Source organism: Electrona antarctica (genome assembly GCF_951216825.1).
Source record: "Electrona antarctica genome assembly, chromosome: 1".
Classification (NCBI taxonomy): domain Eukaryota; kingdom Metazoa; phylum Chordata; class Actinopteri; order Myctophiformes; family Myctophidae; genus Electrona; species Electrona antarctica.
In genome coordinates, this window is record NC_136806.1 from 46,007,790 (window position 1) to 46,022,789 (window position 15,000).

At 45.7% G+C, this 15,000-nt stretch overlaps 1 protein-coding gene across 1 annotated transcript in view; it reads right to left on the minus strand.

Annotated features, from left to right (window-relative positions):
- The window catches only part of aff2 (AF4/FMR2 family, member 2), a gene marked incomplete at its 5' end in the record, with an annotated part of 112,102 nt that overhangs the window by 14,665 nt on the left and 82,437 nt on the right, over positions 1–15,000 (minus strand). Inside the window, 9 exons of the mRNA XM_079497174.1 lie at positions 248–560; positions 843–958; positions 1,773–2,086; positions 2,168–3,071; positions 5,027–5,228; positions 5,593–5,808; positions 6,009–6,156; positions 6,692–6,797; positions 8,048–8,165. Coding sequence (XP_079353300.1) covers positions 248–560; positions 843–958; positions 1,773–2,086; positions 2,168–3,071; positions 5,027–5,228; positions 5,593–5,808; positions 6,009–6,156; positions 6,692–6,797; positions 8,048–8,165 — 2,437 coding nt within the window. The remainder of the gene's footprint in view (positions 1–247; positions 561–842; positions 959–1,772; positions 2,087–2,167; positions 3,072–5,026; positions 5,229–5,592; positions 5,809–6,008; positions 6,157–6,691; positions 6,798–8,047; positions 8,166–15,000) is intronic.

Consider the following 15,000-nt stretch of genomic DNA (forward strand, 5'->3'; position numbering starts at 1 on the left):
GTTGGTCCGTGGACATCTTGTGATAACTAGCTCCACAATAGGGTGAGACAAAACATACCCAAATGAAAATCTGTCACACAGTGTCTGTAAATAATAACACAACCATGTTAAGTGTCCCACTGAGCCCAGAAAACGAGTCAGTCATTTATAGCACTTAGGCCTAATTCATGCAGTTTATTCAAAACAGCTTTTGAGGACAGTTACAGTACTTTCGATGAGCAACCCTGTCGTTTAGACGAATCCTTACGGTTCCATTCTTTAGGTGTGACGACGCTTTCCCATCTCCTCGCTTATGTCTGTGTGAGGAAGAGGAGGAAAACGAAGAGGCGGAGCAGCCTAGGATGTCAGCGGTGCCGCCCTCCTGGCTGAAGGAGGAACTACAGACGGCGCTCCGCTTGCGAGGGGGGTCATCAGAAAGGATGTCAGCGGTGCCGCCCTCCTGGCTGAAGGAGGAACTACAGACGGCGCTCCGCTTGCGAGGGGGGTCATCAGAAAGGGGGGACAGGAGGGGAGGAAGGAGCTTCTCGTTCCGCCGCCGAGACTGTTTCCTGCTGACGGAGCTGGGAAAACAACAGACAATCAGTCAGACAGACAGACAGACAGACAGACAGACAGACAGACAGACAGACAGACAGACAGACAGACAGACAGACAGACAGACAGACAGACAGACAGACAGACAGACAGACAGACCGAGTCAGACAGATGTGTTGCTCAAGACTTTGTCTGCATGTGTTTGTGTTATCGCTTTAGTGTGTGCGTGTGTGTGTGCGTGTGTGCGTGCGTGCGTGCGTGCGTGCGTGCGTGCGTGCGTGCGTGCGTGCGTGCGTGCGTGCACTCACTCTGTGGAGCCGGCCTTGTGGTTGTGGATTGGAGAGATGCATGGTGGGAGGAGAAGGCAGTCTTTGTCCAATCTCAGCTTCTTACTGCCATTCACGGACAGCTCTCCGTGGTCCAACTGGGCACGGCACAGCAGGGAGACCATTCAAAACAGACGTGTGTCTACTTTTAGTCAAGTCCAAGGCAAACATGTGTATAGACCAGTGGTTCTCAGACTTTTGAGAGGGAATGTTGAGAGTGTACTAATCGAACCATTTGTACACTCTCAGAGTTACAGGCCAGTAAGGCTTCATTTGGAACCCTCTCAAGGATCGTTGAGGGACCCCACTTTTAAGAACCATTCGTAGACAATATACTGTAGCCAAGGCTGAATAAATAAACAAACAAATAAATAAGATAAATCTCAAGTGTAATATGCAACAAAAATTGTTAGAAAGAAACAACCTTGTTTGACCCGCATACTTGAGAAAAACAAGCATGCAACCTTAATCAAATAAAATCCTGATACTGGATTGGAAAGAAGCAACCTGTGTTTTTCATGTCTCCGTCTCCGAGTACAGAAATAGGATCAGATAGATTTACTGATGCACTGACTTATTGTGAAAGGCCAAACCGAACCAAACCGAATCAGCAGCCAGGGAATTTAGTAGATTCATGCACATTTTTGTGATATGGTGAAGTTATCGTACATTTTGGCATTATTGGGTAAAACTATCGTACAAATATGATAACACAGTGGTTGGGGTGTAGAGGTGGTGGTGTGTGTGTGTGTGTGTGTGTGTGTGTTTGTGTGTTAATAATCCTTGCATTCATATAGTTTGGGTAAAAAAAGGCCCCCCCGATGTTTATGTTTTTATTTAAATATTTTTAAACAAATGGAATTCTGAGTTCTAGCAGTAACACTGGGGAACAGATAGGATCTGTGTCCTCACCTTGTGTTTCCTCTTGTTTTTGCTGGTGTGTTTTTCCGTCGTGACCGTCATACTACCAGCTGCCTGTCTCCTGTTTTTACATCCGCTGTCTCCTCTGTCTGTCTTCCCAGATGGTCCGCTGTCTCCTCTGTCTGTCTTCCCAAATGGTCTGAGGGGCGTCTGGTCCAGCGTGGGGGGGTTGTCACAGGCCTTTTCTCTCTCCCTCAGCCCCGCCTTGTCCCTCTCCTCCACGCCCAATCCATCCTTCTCGTCCCCGTCCCCCTGCTTCTCTCGCTCAGTTGGTCTCTCCCGGTCCCCTTGTCCTGCTCTCTCCCTCTCTTCCTGTTTGTCTCTCTCTCCCATCCCCGTCGTCCTCTCCCTCTCTCCCTTACCTGATTTGCCTCTCTCTCTCAGACCCGGCCACTCTCTCTCGTCCTGCTTCTCCATGTCTCTCTCCCCCCCGGCCGTCCTGTCCATCTCTTTCTCTTCCAGCCCCGTCCTCTCCATCTCTCCCTTCCCTCCCCTGCCTCTCTCTTCCAGCCCCGTCCTCTCCATCTCTCCCTTCCCTCCCCTGCCTCTCTCTTCCAGCCCCGTCCTCTCCATCTCTCCCTTCCCTCCCCTGCCTCTCTCTTCCAGCCCCTGTCCAGGCACCCTGCTGATCCTCTCCATCTCTCCCTTCCCTCCCCTGCCTCTCTCTTCCATCCCCGTCGTCCTCTCCATCTCTCCCTTCCCTCCCCTGCCTCTCTCTTCCAGCCCCTGTCCAGGCACCCTGCTGATTAAATTCAGTTCAATTTTCACCCACAAGCTCTGCACCTCTTGGTATTCCCGTAAGGGAGAGAGGGGCAGATCGTGTCCCAGGCTGGAAGGCGGCAACATGCGATCTAAATCCTTGCCCTGCCCCCCCAACCCCCCGGGATCTGGAACTATGGTTCCAAAAGAGTCACTTAGGTTGGTTATACTACAGCTATTACTTGCACTACTACCACCGCTATTACTGCAACTGTTGCTACCATGACTACTGTTGCTACCATTAATGGTTACATTGCTGCTGTCTTTAACGCGAACACCTTTGCCTCCAAACGTTCCCGGAGCTCCTGCGCTTCCAGAGGCCGGACACGGAACAGCAGTGTGCAGGTGTGCATTCGAAGCTGTGTGTGTGTTGGTCAAAGCGTGTGTCATCTGCGAGGGCGGGGTGGGAACCTTGACCACTCCCTCGGAATCTGACTGGCATTCTGAGGAGGAAGAGGAGGAGTCCGTTTCGATGAATTCCCGGGACTTGGGTGTGATTCGGCTACTTGGGCCCCGATGCTTCTTCTTATCCTATTTTGTGGAGAAAATAAATATGGAGATGAAGTTTGGCAGATATTGTCTTTTTTTCTTATTTTTACTGCCAACCATTTTTCAAAGCATATGAATTCTGTTCATTCCAGTGTTGGAAAACTGTTGAGTGTCCATGGGGAAAATATTGATTCCAAATTATAATTCTATGACTTCTTAACTGCAACAGAAATATCAGCCAGATGACTTAAAAAAATATGTATAACAAAAAAGGCCTGCTTTGTAGTCAATAGGCTAAATATGCAATACCACCACTATGGTCTTTTAAGCCAAGGGATTCAATTGTCTTTTTGTCTACTTGTCTATTTGTCTATTAGTCTTTCTTTCTTTCTTTCTTTCTTTCTTTCTTTCTTTCTTTCTTTCTTTCTTTCTTTCTTTCTTCCTTCCTGATGCTGTCTTTAAAGGGAAAATACTATTTTCCTAGATTAACATAGAAGAAATAATGATAGGCTATTCGGCCATTGCCAGACATAGAGTATCAGTGAAGATCAAACCATAGTATGTCTTCAAAAGAATACATTATTGTGTGACTGTACATCCAGAGTCTGCACTGAACAGTAGCATTATGCTGTGTTCCTTTGTTCTTGTGAGGATATGCTCCATGTACAATATTGATCTGTGTCAATGTCCACATAAGGTCAATGCCTTAGTTCAGTACATTTTCTATCCTTTTTGGTGATAAAACCGACTATTCAGACAGATAATTAGATAGATTATATCCTCAAACAGTAAAATAAGTAGTATATTTTTAAACCATTTGTGGACTATAAATGTTTTTGATATTGATTTGCGATAAGAGAATGAGGAAACACTCCTTTAAATAGAAGTAATAGTCATTCTGTCCTTTTGTCTGTCTGGCCGCATTGCTTCATAAAACCTTATAGTGTTCAGAGGTTCAATGACAAAGTGATAATTAAGTTCAGTCTTTCTTTGCTTTCATTCTTTCCCTCTTACTTTCCTTCATGAAATCACTAAATCCATAACAGATTTCCCCTCTCCCCCCATCTCTCTCTCTCTCTCTCTCTCTCTCTCTCTCTCTCTCTCTCTCTCTCTCTCTCTCTCTCTCTCTCTCTCTCTCTCTCTCTGTGACTCTCTCTTCATATTTCCATAAAACCAGCCATTATGTGATAATTCAGTTTTGTGCCAGGGATTTTTAATGACCTCAACAAACCACGCAGAAACTATGGGAATGAAGACGCTGTTATAGCCGTGGCTGACTGCTTTATGCAGTCTTTATGCGAATGAGGACTTTGTGGCATATTCTGGTCATGTGTCTATGTGTGTGGATTATATGTAAAATGGAGCGAAAGAAAGGGATCGCAACTTACTTGAGATGCTTTCGATACACTTTTGCTGCTGTTGACAAAGTTTGAGTTGCCCTTTCTTTCACTCTATGATTTTGCTGCCTTTGCAGTTTGCCTCAGCACCAAGGACGGAGCATGTGTGTTATTTTTGTCTTTGGGTATGTAAGATGCACACAGGAGAGGGAAACTAACAGTTTGAGCCTGACCGATATTATCAATCTTGCCCATATTATATATGGTACATTTGATTGATTCAGTTAGGTTTGTTGGCAAGGACAGTGATCAGCTAACACAAAACAGAATAAATAACATAGAATAAACTGAAGGCTTGAGCTACAACAAAGCAATGAAGAAAGTGACGCACGCACGCACGCACGCACGCACGCACGCACGCACGCACGCACGCACGCACGCACGCACGCACGCACGCACGCACGCACGCACGCACGCACGCACGCACGCACGCACGCACGCACGCACGCACGCACGCGCACACACACACACACACACACACAAACACACAAAAAAAAACACACACGTCACACACACACACACACACACACACACACACACACACACACACACACACACACACACACACACACACACACACACACACACACACACACAAACCTGGTTTAAGTTAACACTGGGCATAGTCATAGGGGTTTGCTGTACGGTGGGTGGTGGAACTGTGTTGTTAGGATTGGTGGAACTGCGAGGTTCTTTCCTGGGGGCAGTTTTACCGCTGGGAGGTTTATTAACCCGTGGCCTGGGGGGTGTCTGTTGTTCCAGGGAGGGGGGAGGCGGTAGCTCCTTATCTCTGGCTGCTGGACTACAGGGGGAGAGAGAGAGAGACCAGAAAAAACTTGACATTAACCACTTAATGTAACCACAAGAATGTTATTATTTTGAAAATAGCTGATCTACAAGCTCAAAGAGCTCATATTTTCATAATAATGACTTGCTCACAATTGGATGCCAGGGTCAATTTGATTGATTGAAGTTGCTTTGGAATCAAGGAGGAAAAAAAGATGGAAGAAAGGAAGGAAGGAAGGAAGGAAGGAATGAAGGAAGGAAGGAAGGAATGAAGGAAGGAAGGAAGGAAGGAAGGAAGGAAGGAAGGAAGGAAGGAAGGAGGAATATAAGGAAGCATGGCATAAAATAAGGAAAGAAAAAAGAAAGGTTGAAGGAAGCACCTGTGCTGGTTGGTTCTGGTCCACCCTTGGTTCTGGCCTTCTTCCAAACTGTTTGACCTGTCTGTCCGCCTGGGCTGTTTCTTTCCCGTGGTGATCCTTCTAGGGGCCGCGGCCTCTGAACCGGACAACATCCCCGGGGACATTCTCATCTTTGATCTCTGGCCCTCGGAGGAGCCCCGCTGGCTCAGCCTGCCCTTGCTCTTCTCTCTACTCGGACTGTGGGCGAAAATAAATAAACCATAGACACTCACTGCACTGATTCATTCTTTATGATTTTCAAACAGCCATTACGTGAAGTCACCCTACTATTGGTGGGCGAGACGTAAAAGGCAATGGCCTGTGTTTTTTAATAAAGGTGAAGAAAAAGAAAAACCAATGTTCTCCATTGTTTCAGAAAGCATGAAACATTCCCCTACCAGAAGGCTGCCCTTGTGTCCTTGTGTTCATTTGACGGTGCAGGTGTTACGGGGGTGGTGTTGGCCGCGGGCTTGTTCTTGGCAGCCGTGCCCACTCCTGTTGGTTCGGTCCCTGGGGAGAAAGGCTCAGGACCCTGGGTGAGGGAGCCTGGGTAGCACTTCATTAGTTAGTGAATTTCACACTTGGAACGCATTTCTTAAAGATCAGTGACAAGACAGTGAAGCTGGCCACGAGCCAGATTTGAACACATGATGTCAATAGTACTTCTGTGCCTACATGGTCTGTGCAGTGTGCAACACCTGGCCGAGCCAACAGGAAGCCCTGCAATGGCTTTATTATGCGGGCCATTTGCGGCCCGCGGAGCGCCCCCTTGTGGCCCCTGGAAGAATTTCTGGTGTCGCAGATATAAATGGCATTAAATGGGGGTCAGTAGCCTATGCATGTCAAACTGGGCACCCCCTCAAGGACCACTGGTGGTCCCCGGACCACTGGTTGAGAACAATTTTTAATTAATGAAAAAATAAAAAACCCAATTTTTCGCGCGTGCAGACTCTGCCCCCAGCCTGGTTCCCTAGTCAAAATATGGCCCTTGAGGAAAATGTATTGGGGAACCCTGCTATAGGATATTACATATCTTGTGAAAATTGCAAATAAAAGTATTATTATTGCTATTATCACCAACCTGAGTCATGATGTTCTTGCTGTGCAGGTACCTGAGGTTTGGGCTGAGGCTGTACCTTGTTCAACCAGCCAACCAACTGCCACTTGTTGGTGGACGGAGGCTCCGGCTATAAGGACAGAAGAGAAGTGTTTGATAAAGATTAGTCACAAGTAACGATGATAAAATATACAGCAGCTGTACATTCCTACTTTGAACACCATTGCTAAGAAAATAGATTTGAATGCTGTTTTGGCCAAATTAAATCTGTGAAACTGCATATAAAATTTAACTAATGTTCCTTTTTTTCTTACCTTTGAAGCTAGTACATTTTCCTTAAGTATAGCTGGTTAAAACAGTTATGCGTTTGAGCACAAATGTTAAATTACAAATGTATTGACCGTAATCCTTCAAGTTCCACCTGTTATGTTTATGTTATCATATGTCATCCTTTCTGGGCTGGGAGCAGCAATATCCTAAAGCTGAACTGCACTGTTGTGGAGAATCTACTATCGCCAGTACACCAGCTTCTGTCCTTCCTCCTCTTGTTCTGTCTGCATGCTGGAACTCCATGAAACCAGTCAGGGCTCAGTCATAGTAGTTAAGTGATCATTCAGAGTCATGCTGTGGACTTTTATGATTACACAGCACAAAACTCAAACCACCCAGAAACTGATGAAGTGGCCATTAGGAAAACCAGGCAGGCAGGTGAACACTCACCCACCCACGCATGCGCGCACACACGTATATGCACACGTATACGCACACATATATGCACGCACGCACGCTGGCACGTGGGCACGTACACGTGCGCACGCACACACACACCCACACACACAAAGGCGCAGTTCCCAAGTACTTGTGGAACTTCTTCTCCAGAGTAGGAGATGCTCATAGGTACTCCACCAGAGGGAGTTCCTCTGGCCCCTCCCCCACCCCCCAAGTTCAATCTGCTTAAAGGAGCATTCAGTGATTTAGAAAACCACCCAGTCCGCCCCGGTAACAAAATGTGCACATGCACGCTCTACAGTGGAGGGAAGTGCAACAGGCCAACAGCATGTGCATCAAGGCCCGCCCCCACTCGATCATGATTGGAGGAAGGTCCCTCTCATCCTGATTGGATGAAGGTTTTGCCACCCGCCACCAAAACTGAAACTAGGGTTTTTTGACCCCAGGGGCTCACTGGGGACAGGGAGGAACTCCTTATATGGTCAGCACACTCTATAGTAAGGAGGATTATCCAGAAAAAAATAAAAAAAATTAAGTCAAATCACTGAATATACCTTTAAGGGTAAGAATGCAATCTACTTTAAATCATAAAGTAGATGATGAATGCATGAGCCAGATCTCTCTCATCATCAATGTCCAAGTGTCCAATACCTCTGGTGTATTTGTGCGGGTGGCGGGATTATACTCGCTGTCACTGGAGCTGCTCTCTGATTCGTCAGTGTCCGACTCTGAGCTGCTTTCTGATTCGCTGCTGCTGCCTGATACCCCGCTGTAAGGAGCAAGGGGAGAGAGGAAGACAGAGAAAGAAAGAAAAAAGTATTAATTATCAAGTCAACAAAGATTTTTCATTTCAATTCATTATAGTATTAATATTAACCAAAACACAGGCTGTGAAGCTGACAGCGAGATGATAATGAAAATATCCACTTCAACTCCAGTTCAATAATAATGACATTAGCACGCAACAAATATTCCACTGTTCATTAACACGACTGGACTCGCAGCAAAATGAACCACTTAGCCACCAAGAAAAATGTCCAAATGATTCGAAATAGCCGATCTACAGTAGAAGCTCACAAGGTGTCACATCACAATGTGTTGGGAACATGTAGATCTGCAATTTTTGAGCCCGGAACCAGGGTTATAGTGGTTAAAGTATAACAACACAGACTGACTGAAGAAGGTAAAATAGAACAGAAAGACAGAGATTGACTGAACCCAGAAACATACAGTGTATACGCACGGCCACACACATGTGCACGTGCACACACAAACACAAAGTCATATATCATATCGAACCAGCCTCACTATATAGCGTACTTTCTGGTCTCTTTAATGGCTGACTTCTTCTAGAATACTTTAAAATTGCCTTCTGTGAGGCAACACACACACACACACACACACACACACACACACACACACACACACACACACACACACACACACACACACACACACACACACACACACACACACACACACACACACACACACACACACACACACACACACACACACACACACACACACACACACACACACTCTTGCAAATGAGTCTCTCTTGCTCTCCCTCTGTGTGTTTGTGTGTGTAATTTCAGTTCAAGACTGGCATCACAGCAGGCACCAATCTGTGTGAGCACTCAAGCAGCAAATCCATCAATCGCTCCTCAGGCAACACACACACGTACGCAAGCGCGTACACACCCACACACGCACGCACGCACACTTATAGAATAAAAACAGACACACATACCGTACACACTCATAAATACACATTGATAAGAAACATACCACACACAGAGACACACACGGTTGCAGACACTTTATAAATGCATTTTCTCTGCCCTCGTTTTGCTCTTCTATCATTCTCCATCTCTTCTCTGTCTCTCTTTCTCGCTCCATTTTCACTCTCTATTCATGTCTCTCGCCTTCAAATGGGTTTTCCTTTCAATGTGGTTCTCTTGGTGTACGAGAAAACAACATCAGATTATAAAGACGAACATTTCCCCCGTTCAAAACCCAACCGTCTGCCAGCCCGTATTGAACGAGCAAGGGAGCTCAGGTTGATTTTCAAGTGTCTGTTAGGAAGTTAGACGGGAGCTTGTTAATCTAGTGCCACTCACAGAGGTGGCAGCACAGTGGTTGGAACCAACCCGGGTGTCATTATTCTCCACGGGACCGGTGGCACGGCGTGCCATCAGAGCTGACAGAAACCGCCAGTTGCTGTCACGAGCAGCGGACGGCTGATTGGCACGAAATGCACAGAGGACGAAAGGTTAAGTATTAATTAGACTATGGTCTAAATGGGAGCCGTGACTTAGTTTAATGAACTGTGTCTGCTACTTATATTTGACATTCCTTCCAGGAGCCAGAACGTGCTAGTATATGACTTTCAGTTCTCTCTCTCTCTCTCTCTCTCTCTCTGTCAAACATCACTCGCTCTCTCTTCCACTTCCATCTCTCTATCTCGCTCTACATCAGTGTTGCGTTTATTGAAGGCGTTGAGGCTTGGCTCTCACTCTCTGTGTTTGTGTATCATTGATAAGACTTACAAAATAACCATTGTCAGACACCTGTAGAGGTCTTTGTGTGTCTGACTATTTGTCTGATAAAATCACACCAACCCCACAGGGGAAATGAAAGCCTCGGAGCAGAGCAGACAACACACAATGTTCTGGTGGCTTTGCTGTGCCCAAGGGCCTCGGTACTCACATGACCTTATTCACAGTAGTTTATTGGCTAGTATTGCTATAGGTCAGTTGCTAGTATTGCTTTGTGAATGATAGTTATTTTTTGAGGGGCGCTATCTATCTATCTATAACTAGCTTTCGGTGTGTGTGCACAAACTTTGTCCTACGCAAACATTAAATTCCCATTGACAATGAATTGTCTATTTTACGTCATGATGATATACGATGATAAGAGCGCCCCTCAGTCACTTCACACGGGTTATAGCTAAGGTGAACCGCTAAATTTGGGAAAACTACTTTTGGACAATATTGGCAAATTCAGTCAGAAAAGCAAATATTGAACCTAGTGCCTTCTCTGATATGAATGTGAAATTCATATCAGAGAATGCACTAGGTTCAATATTTGAATCATGACTTAGGCAAACCAAACCAATCACATTATACCATTGAGCTGTAAGTGGTGTAACACCATCAGTTGTCAAACATGGAGAGTTTGTCTTTGTTTCTATTGTATTAATGCATTAGTGCCCCCTGGCTGAACCCCAACCCCCAACATTGTAAATCACCAAGGTACCCACAATGAAAGCATTCATTTTTTATGGTGCTTTATCCTTTTGAATGCATATTTTCAAGTATAGGCCCCATGGGGGACCCCAGTCAACAAAGTATAGGGTCTAAGTGGTTAACTTTAATTAGACAGGCAGTCAACAACCGTATGTACCTATTTGATGGCGATCTTCCATCTGCGATGAGAAATAATGTTTTGGCAGGCCACCCTCAGCATGTAAGTCAGAGTGCAGGGAGCCAAGTGGCCACACCTGGTGCGTTTTAGTCAATTCAGTGCTTGCTCTATAGGACGCTTCAATAGGACGGACAGGGGATTTACTTTTGGTTTGAGGTGAGGGTAGTTTTTCTACTTATTGTACCACAAATGGATGGTTTAAGCCGAGGGGGAGAGACATCACAGGAGGAGGTCCCACTAACAGGATTTGATCCTGTGGGCCAGCAGGGGGGGTACAGTATGTAGGGGCTGAAGGAAAGTTCTTTACCGATCACACCAGAGACACGTCACACGTCGCGGGAGGCTACCAAGGAAAAAGAAAAGAAAAACACCCTGAGGAGCAGTCACACAGAAACCCGTTGCTCAGTCCAACCACATGAATAGGACCCTTTCAGTTGGCGGACTAGATAAGAGACTGCAGCTCTGGGGGTGGCGAGGGCCTGCTGATCATAGGCTTGTTCCATTTGTATCCCGTCTGCACCTCACTGAATGTGAAGTGCCTGCCAGTGGCTCAGCAGCCATACAGTCAAAGTATACAACTGAGTCAATGTATCATAAAGACATGGTGTCGTCAGTGTAAAAATTTAATATGCGACGGCCATCTGGTGCCTGTTCATCATGTCTTGTGCCAGTTCCAGTTCATCATGTTCGTCATGTGTACTGTATAGACTCCTGCCTTGCAAGTGCAACCTGCTTGTAACCTCTGCCCTCAGCTTTGGCAGGGCATGCAGTGGTGCTGCACAGCTTGCTTTCAATAACGCACGCTCCTTTGAATGTGTGTGTATGATGCGGTTGGGGATCCAAGTGTGCTAATGTCTGGAACAATAAAGGTAGTCATTATTAGCATGATCGAAGCAGCACAAATCACAATGTGGTGTTCAATAATAAATAAATAATACAACTGTATTTGTATAGCACCTTTCAGGACATGACATGCAGCTCAGAGTGCTTTATAGAGCAATCAGTTCAGTGGTTATATAGAAAAATCAAGATGTATCATCCCACATTGACGATCTGGCCACTTGTGGGCAATACATCTGTAGCTAAATGGAACAAGCAATCTTTTTATATACTTCAACGAGTGGCTTAGACTATCAGGGGTCCAGGGGCGAAGCACTCTCAAGGGGCCATTCTGATAAAATCTTTTTTTTTAAATGCAGGACTGTAAAATAGCTAGTATAAAGTCACAAAAGACAAGCTTATGGTGAAGGACACATCACGCTATGCATCGCTAAGTGAATGGTTCAGCACCACAGCCGATGGATAGCGACAGGCAAAGTATACTGTGACCCACCATGCCTTTTCACACAGATATGGAATACACAAGAGAGCAAAGCAGCAGTCTGTATGTTTGTCATGCAAAGAGATATAAGGTGCATTGCATTAAACAATGGAATGACAAGCTACATTGACAAATGAGCTGGGATTTTATACCACTACCACAATCTCCTGTTAAGCAGTTGCAACATAACACAACTTAATCATTTTTCACCAAATGCAATAGTTCTCTTTAAACTCAATACATTAAAAGATAAAGCAGAATGTTACAACTATAAAACAGACAGCGTAAGAATCACTGACATAATCAGGCAGGCAATCAGTCACGCGTACGTGCGCATGCGGCCATGCGCACGCACAAACGCATACAAACACGTAATGCACTGCCTGGCCATCATCGCCTTGAGTCGAATAACGTACAGTAGCAGCCCAAGAGTGTCTCCCTAATGAAAATCAGGTGTGAGTGGAGGAACATGAGCTATGGGAATCAGACAGGTGCATGAAATCATGATTCATATTGTATTCATGAGGGCATGCCTATGTCATCACGCAGTATGTTTGTGTTTGACGGAAAGTAATTGTCACTGGCCAAAGGAACCCCCTATCCATCAGTGTGTGTGTGTGTGTGTGTGTGTGTGTGTGTGTGTGTGTGTGTGTGTGTGTGTGTGTGTGTGTGTGTGTGTGTGTGTGTGTGTGTGTGTGTGTGTGTGTGTGAACAGCTAATCACCGTTGGACCAATTGGCGTGAAACTTTGCACGCATACTCCCGGGAGGCCACGGGAGGTGGTTAACCAGGCTAGCCTATTATAGTGCCGCCGGGAAAACACTTTGACCATTCCATCTGTTCGCCATAAGAGCACAGAGTGGTAAGAAGAGTGGGGTCAGCATCTCAACCACGAGAAGTGTCTCCACGGTGACTTGATCTAGCAGGACTTCATGGACACGTTCCACAGCTTGACCCTAAAGTTGAACTTGCAGTTCCACTGGGCACACAAGCCCATGCATGCTTCCTCATGGCGGCCAACGACGACACTTTAGTCCACATGCCCAACCTGGCCGGCTATCTGCAGGGTCCACCAACTTGTAGAATGGCCATGTGTACTGTGTGTACTGTGTACTGTGTGTACTGTGTACTGTGTGTACTGTACTGTGTGTACTGTGTACTGTGTGTACTGTGTACTGTGTGTACTGTGTACTGTGTGTACTGTACTGTGTGTACTGTGTGTACTGTGTACTGTGTGTACTGTGTGTACTGTGTGTACTGTGTGTACTGTGTACTGTGTGTACTGTACTGTGTGTACTGTGTGTACTGTGTGTACTGTGTGTACTGTGTACTGTGTGTACTGTACTGTGTGTACTGTGTGTACTGTGTACTGTGTGTACTGTGTACTGTGTGTACTGTGTGTACTGTGTGTACTGTGTACTGTGTGTACTGTGTGTACTGTGTGTACTGTGTGTACTGTGTACTGTGTGTACTGTGTGTACTGTGTGTACTGTGTGTACTGTGTGTACTGTGTACTGTGTGTACTGTGTGTACTGTGTGTACTGTGTGTACTGTGTACTGTGTGTACTGTGTACTGTGTGTACTGTGTACTGTGTGTACTGTGTGTACTGTGTGTACTGTGTACTGTGTGTACTGTGTGTACTGTGTGTACTGTGTGTACTGTGTACTGTGTGTACTGTGTGTACTGTGTACTGTGTGTACTGTGTGTACTGTGTGTACTGTGTGTACTGTGTACTGTGTGTACTGTGTGTACTGTGTGTACTGTGTGTACTGTGTACTGTGTGTACTGTGTACTGTGTGTACTGTGTACTGTGTGTACTGTGTGTACTGTGTGTACTGTGTGTACTGTGTGTACTGTGTACTGTGTGTACTGTGTGTACTGTGTACTGTGTGTACTGTGTGTACTGTGTGTACTGTGTGTACTGTGTACTGTGTGTACTGTGTACTGTGTGTACTGTGTGTACTGTGTGTACTGTGTGTACTGTGTACTGTGTGTACTGTGTACTGTGTGTACTGTGTACTGTGTGTACTGTGTGTACTGTGTGTACTGTGTGTACTGTGTGTACTGTGTACTGTGTGTACTGTGTGTACTGTGTACTGTGTGTACTGTGTGTACTGTGTGTACTGTGTACTGTGTGTACTGTGTGTACTGTGTACTGTGTGTACTGTGTACTGTGTGTACTGTGTGTACTGTGTGTACTGTGTGTACTGTGTACTGTGTGTACTGTGTACTGTGTGTACTGTGTACTGTGTGTACTGTGTGTACTGTGTGTACTGTGTGTACTGTGTACTGTGTGTACTGTGTACTGTGTGTACTGTGTACTGTGTGTACTGTGTGTACTGTGTACTGTGTGTACTGTGTGTACTGTGTACTGTGTGTACTGTGTGTACTGTGTGTACTGTGTACTGTGTGTACTGTGTACTGTGTGTACTATGTGTACTGTGTGTACTGTGTACTGTGTGTACTGTGTACTGTGTGTACTGTGTACTGTGTACTGTGTGTACTGTGTGTACTGTGTACTGTGTGTACTGTGTACTGTGTGTACTGTGTGTACTGTGTGTACTGTGTACTGTGTGTACTGTGTACTGTGTGTACTGTGTGTACTGTGTGTACTGTGTACTGTGTGTACTGTGTACTGTGTGTACTGTGTACTGTGTGTACTGTGTGTACTGTGTACTGTGTGTACTGTGTACTGTGTGTACTGTGTACTGTGTGTACTGTGTACTGTGTGTACTGTGTGTACTGTGTGTACTGTGTGTACTGTGTACTGTGTGTACTGTGTGTACTGTGTACTGTGTGTACTGTGTGTACTGTGTGTACTGTGCGGCGAGGCCCGTCCAAACAGGAACAG